Source organism: Perognathus longimembris, chromosome 14 (genome assembly GCF_023159225.1).
Source record: "Perognathus longimembris pacificus isolate PPM17 chromosome 14, ASM2315922v1, whole genome shotgun sequence".
Classification (NCBI taxonomy): domain Eukaryota; kingdom Metazoa; phylum Chordata; class Mammalia; order Rodentia; family Heteromyidae; genus Perognathus; species Perognathus longimembris.
In genome coordinates this window covers 61114272-61120362 of record NC_063174.1, presented here as the reverse complement: position 1 = coordinate 61120362, position 6091 = coordinate 61114272, and the positions used below count along the sequence as shown (strand labels likewise).

General features: G+C 59.9%; 1 protein-coding gene across 1 annotated transcript; it reads left to right on the top strand.

Annotated features, from left to right (window-relative positions):
* Positions 1-5018: 5018 nt before the first annotated feature.
* On the top strand, positions 5019-5677 carry LOC125363315 (ras-related protein Rap-2c-like). The gene has a single exon (XM_048362454.1). The coding sequence runs from the start codon at positions 5070-5072 to the stop codon at positions 5667-5669; it is 600 nt and encodes a 199-aa protein (XP_048218411.1). The 5' UTR covers positions 5019-5069; the 3' UTR covers positions 5670-5677.
* Positions 5678-6091: the final 414 nt, after the last annotated feature.

The window sequence follows — 6091 nt, the reverse complement described above, 5'->3', positions numbered from 1 at the left end:
GCTGGCTTCGAACTCTTTTGATTCTCAGATCTCAGCCTCCTGAGTAGCTGGAATTACAGATGTGAGCGGTGGCTCCTGGCAGCTTCACTGTGAGCAGCCTCCACATGCAGGTAGCAATATCATGACCAATCCAGTCCTTAGCTCAGAAAGGCAAGCACGGATCCAACTGCCCACCAGACCCAGACAGCCTGGCTAGGAGGCCAAACGCAATCCACTGTGCTATGCAGAATTGCACAACGAGTCACAAGACTCACCTGAAAAAAATGGAGCTCGGGGCAGATGCTCAACATTCTTTATCAGTGACATAGTTCTCAAAAAGATGGAAATACGATTTTGGAAAGATAGAAATAGTTTATGCATTACATTTTAAGGAAATTCACTGTATATGTAGCTCGGTGATAAAGTATTTATTTGTCCAATAGGGAAAGGGCTCTGAAATTTTTTAAATGAAATTCATAAATATCACAATAAATCTAGCACTTCATTCGACCAGGCATAAAGCTAGCTGTGGAGATGGACAGCGAAAGAGTCTGCTTGCTGGGCGCTGGTGGCTCGCACCTGTCACCCTAGCTACTCAGGAGGCTGAGCTCTGAGGACCACAGTTCAAAGCCAGCCCACACAGGAAAGTTCAAGAGACTCCTATCTCCAATTAACCACCAGCAAACAGGAAGTAGAGCTGTGGCCCAAAGTGATAGAGCGCTAGCCTTCAGCAAAAATGGCTCAGGGACAGCACCCAAGCCCCAAGTTCAAACCCCAGGACTGCTGGTGGGAGGTGGGAGGAGCCCCCTCCCCCCCAGGCAGTGAGCCTCTCAGAAACGCTGGGCATGAGCAGCAGGTTTAGGTTGGAGGTGGGGCTGGGCCGGTCGGTACCCCTGCTACTCCCTTCCATGGGTGGCTTTTTTTTTTTACCCACCATGTGGGTTGTTGTTTTTTTTCTTTCTTTCAACAAATTCCCACTTGACGGCTGGGAATGTGGCCTGGTGGTAGAGTGCTTGCCTCGTATACATGAAGCCCTGGGTTCAATTCCCCAGCACCACATATACAGAAAATGGCCAGAAGTGGCGCTGTGGCTCAAGTGGTAGAGTGCTAGCCTTGAGCAAAAAAGAAGCCAGGGCCAGTGCTCAGGCCCTGAGTTCAAGGCCCAGGACTGGAAAAAAAAATTCCTACTAGAGCAACTGCAAAATCTGTATTATGCTTCAGTTGTGTTGGGGTAAATTCCCACCTTCCAAGCAACCTTACAGCATCATTGCAGATTTGAGGAATCCGCCTGTGATCTCTCTGCTCCAGTCTATGGGCTCTCTAGGACCGCTCTATACAGACTATGTGTGTATGTGTGTGTGTGTGTGCGTGCGTGCATGCATGTGCGTGCACGTGTGTACATGTATGTGTACACATGCATGTGTGTGTGTGCGTGCGTGTATGTGTGTGATGACTCAGCCCTCGCAGCGGCTGCACTGTCGTTGGGGTGCCACGAGCACCCTATCACGCCTGGTGGTGAGAAGAGGTCCCAGAGAGGAAGAGCCAGGCAGCGGGCGGCGCTGGGCCGCAGCCGTGTCTCTTGTAGGTGAAATGTTCATTTCCTGGGACCCATACTGACTGAACACCACCCAATGGAATGTCATTTGTGTTCAGTAGTCCTAGGGTTTGAACTCGGGGCTTTGAGCTGGCTAGGCAATTTACTTGGCCATCATTTGAGACCAAGCTACCGGAGCTACTTTCCTTTGGTTCACGTTTGTGTTTTTGCCTGGAGTCAGCTACAGACTGCAACCTCCTGTATCGCTGGGAGCACAAGTTCACGCTTCTAGACCCAACCTGTTGGGTGAGATTGGGTCTCACTAGCTTTCTGCGTGTCCTAGCCTTGAACCGTCATCTTCCTGACCCTTGCCTTGTGAGGGGCTGGGGTCTCCAGTGACCCTAAACTGTGACAAATGGATCAGCTCCAGTTCTAAGGCCGTCGTCCAAGATGCAGGTTGGATTCTTTGTTTGCCCCAGGCATCTCTCCTGACTTCCGGTGCCGGCGCCAGCATTCCTTGCCCTGCAGGGACGCTGCTCCCATCTCTACTCCCACCATTACATCATACTGTCCTGGCCACATGCCTACATCCAACTGGTCCGCTTGCTTGCCTATTTGTTTGTTTATTCATTCATTCATTTAGTTTTGGTCCCGGGGCTTGAACTCAGGGCCTAGACACTGTCTCTGAGCTTTGTTGCTCAAGGCTAGCGCTCTACCACTGGAGCCACAGCGCCACATCTGGCTTTCTGGTTAATTGGAGGTGAGTCTCACAAACTTTCCTGCCTCATCTGGCTTCGAAGCACAGTCCTCAGATCCCAGCCTCCTGAGCAGCTTTACAGCATTACAGCTGGCATTACAGGCATGAGCTGTGGGGCTGGCAGCTTTTTATTTCATAAAGAGGCTGCTTAGGTTGGAATAGTGGCTTTTCCTACTCCAGTCTAGCTTCTATTAACTAATTACATCTGCAATGAATGTGTATCTTCTGTGTGTACTAGGAGGTCCCGAGGGCTGGGATTCAGCATAGGAACTAATACACTTCCACCTACACTCGATATCACATGACGATGTGACATCTGAGAGTCATGCAGACACCTGAGGGAGCAGGAGCCTGGGAGGGAGGAGCGGGAAGGGGGGAGAGAGAGAGAGAGAGCGCTACGCAAGAGAGGTGGGGAGCAGAGTGGCTCATGGGTGGCATCATCACCGATGAATCCTAAACCCTGTGAACTCAGCCAAGATGAGAGTCAGCAGCAGCTGGCGTGGGGCCCAGGCCTGGGATCCCAGCCGCTGGAAGATGGAGAGTTTGAGGCTGCCCAGGGAAAATCAGCAAGACCTTGTCTCGTGGGCTGGGAGTGCCTTGCCTGCATGAAGCCCTGGGTTCCATTCCTCTGTTCTACACACACAGGAAAAGCCGGAAGTGGCGCTGGGGCTCAGGTGGTAGAGTGCTAGCCTTGAGCACAAAGAAGCCAGGGACAGTGCCCAGGCCCTGAGTTCAAGCCCCAGGACCAACAGGAGCAACAGAACAACACGGTCCAAGCCGCCCAGGCCTAAAGCAGAAACTTCTCAGAAAAACAATTCTCACAAGATTGACAGAAAGGAAGAGAACCACTTTGATAGAAAAGATGCTTTCTCCCACCATGACCAGGGCTCAGGGTGAGCCCTCGGCACACAGCACGCAAGCGCCAGAGACCGCTGGTCCAGTGCTTCCCGTGTGAAGATAATCTCCTTACCGGGAGAGGGGAGACCATATCATCTGTAAACAATACTTGGTAGATGTTTAGGGTTTTTTCCTTGTTTTAGCTAGACTCAGAAAAAACAAAAGAACGCCTGACTAAAGGAATTGCCTCTGTGTGCGGCCATTAATTGGATGCATTCTCTTCCCCCCAACGATCCCTTCTCACAAGAGGACAGTCTGGTCAATTTATGTCTTGGGATTTCTGTGAGGATTGTGTGTGTGTGTGTGTGTGTGTGTGTGTGTGTGTGTGTGTGTGTGTGTGTGTTACTGGGGACTGAGCTACTGACTTTTTTTTTTTTTTTTGGCCAGTCCTGGGCCTTGGACTCAGGGCCTGAGCACTGTCCCTGGCTTCCTTTTGCTCAAGGCTAGCACTCTGCCACTTGAGCCACAGCGCCACTTCTGGCCGTTTTCTGTATATGTGGTGCTGGGGAATCGAACCCAGGGCCTCATGTATACGAAGCAAGCTCTCTTGCCACTAGGCCATATCCCCAGCCCCTGAGCTACTGACTTTTATACTCTCTGCTTGACACTATTCTTAGCTCTATCCTGTTGGTATTCCTAGGTGGATCATACAATCTGAAATTGTACTTTATCCCTTTACTTCCTCGTATCACTACTTTTCTTTCCCCACAATAGTGGCCCAAATCTCAAGTTTGACATTAAATAATTACAGCTGGAAGTGGGCGTCTGTGTTTGGTTCCTGATAGAAAAGGAATCTGCCCATTTGCTTTCCCTTCAAAGCCTCTCTGTGAGGAACTGTTGCAATCTAGGTTAAATCTGTATTTCGCCCGGGACGTGTAGCGTTTTCTCGCATAGGATACTGGGCAGTGTCTTCGGGGATCTCGGGGCCGGGGCTGCCGGCGGCACTGTCTATAGAGCAGCACCGGCCCTGGCCGCCCACCACCGCCAGTGTACAAGATGTGTTTGCAGAGGGCCGGGCAGGTTTGCGCGGAGCGTCGGGGAAGCGTGCAAGTCGAGCCTCGTTGGTGGTGGACCAGGCCTGGGCCAAGGCTGGCATCACGCAGAGGGTGTGGGGTTCAGGCAGGATGCACCCCACAACTTGGGCCCCCCAGGTGGGCCCAGCAAGGCTGTGGGGGGGGGGCGAGGGGGCAGGGGCGGTGGGCAGACCCGGGGTCTGCCTGGGGTCGGGGTGCCCTCGGGTCGGCCTCCCCCTCGGTGCGGGGTTTCCTCCCAGGCCGCGGTGAGAAGTCGTGACGGGGTGGGGAGGAAGGGATGGAGGCCCCGGGGTGAGACGGGGTGGGCGCCATTTCACAGGACCCCCAGGGCTAGGGGGCGGCGGGGCCGCGGGGTGCTGTCCGGGCTCCCCGCCCCCGGCTCCCCCGCCCCCGGCTCCCCCGCCGGGAGACGCCCAGGCCGCACAGCCCAGCCGGGCCTGACCTGGGGCGGGCAGTTGGGCTCCAGCTCCCGACGTCGGCGGCTGGAATGCGGCAGAAATCCCTGCGCTTCCTGGGCTGGCCAGGAAGGGATCAGGTTACCTTCGGGGAAGGGCGCACCCGGGGCGGACGGAGGGGCCCCCGCCGGCCGGGGGAGGGGGGAGGTCGAGCGGCCGGGGGCCCCCGCGGGAGGGGCGGGCGGCCGGGGCGCCCCGGAGCGGAGCGCGGGAGGCTCGCGGCGGGACCCGGGCCCGCGGGGAGGGGCCCGGGCGGCGCGGGAGGGGCGCGCCCGGCCCCGAGCGCCCCCGGCCCGGCCCCCCGGGCGCCGCCCGGCCCCGCCCCCCGCCCGCCCGCCCGCCCGCCCGCCCCGCCGCCGGGCCTCGCGTCCCCGCGCCATTCCCCGAGCCGCCGGCCCCCGCGCGCCCCGGCCATGGAGGGCCTGGTCATCCGTCCGGCCAAGGGCTACCGGGTGGTGCTGCTGGGCAGCGTGTCGGTGGGCAAGACGGCGCTGGCCACGCAGTTCGCGTGCGGCTCCTTCCCGGAGACGTGCGAGCCGTCGGTGGAGGACCTGTTCAGCAAGGTGATCGAGGTGAACGCGGCGCCCGCGCTGCTGGAGATCGTGGACACCGTGGGCGCCGAGCACCTGGTCACGCTCAAGGACCTGTACATCCGCAACAGCGACGGCTTCGTGGTGCTGTACAGCGTCAGCAGCGAGGCCTCCTTCGAGGCGGTGCGGCCGCTGCGCCGGCGCATGGGGCAGCTGCGGGGCGCGCGCGCCGTGCCGCTCGTGCTCGTGGGCACCAAGGCCGACCTGGCCGCCGAGCGCCAGGTGCCCACGGCGCAGGGCCGCGCGCTCGCCCGCCAGTGGCGCTGCCCGTTCCTCGAGGTCACGGCCAAGAGCAAGCTGATGGTGGACCGCGTGTTCACGCAGGTGGTGCGCGAGATGGAGGCCCTGGCCCCGCGCGCCGCCCCGCCGCGCCCGCCCGCCCGCGCCCCGCGGACCTGGCTGCCCGAGCGCTACATCGGCTAGGGCGGAGGGGGGGGGAGGGGGCCGGGCGGGCCGAGCCCCGAGCCCCGCGGCCGCCCGCCTCCCCCGCCCCCCCTCCCCCGGACGGCGACGCGCCCGGCCCGGCGCCTCGCGGAGAAACTGCCGCCGCCCTCCGTCCCGCCAGGCCCCGCCGGAGCTCGAGCTCGCCGCCGACCCTGCGACGCGGAGACGCGACGCCGCCCGCCGCGTGCCCGGAGGGGGAGGGGGAGGGGGGGCGCCCCGGCCCCGCCCCGCCCCGCCCGGCCCCGCGCGAGGATTCTCCCCCCCACCAGAGCGCGTGGACGCGGAGCCCGGCCCCGCCCCGCCCCTCCCGGCCCCGCCCACCCGGCCCCGCGCGAGGATTCTCCACCCCCCCAGCGCGCGTGGACGCCGAGCCCGCCCCGCCTGTTTGTCATCAGCCCCGT

Excerpts from the sequence above, each read along its gene's own strand:
- LOC125363315 (XM_048362454.1), top strand. The coding sequence starts at position 5,070 with ATGGAGGGCCTGGTCATCCGTCCGGCCAAGGGCTACCGGGTGGTGCTG.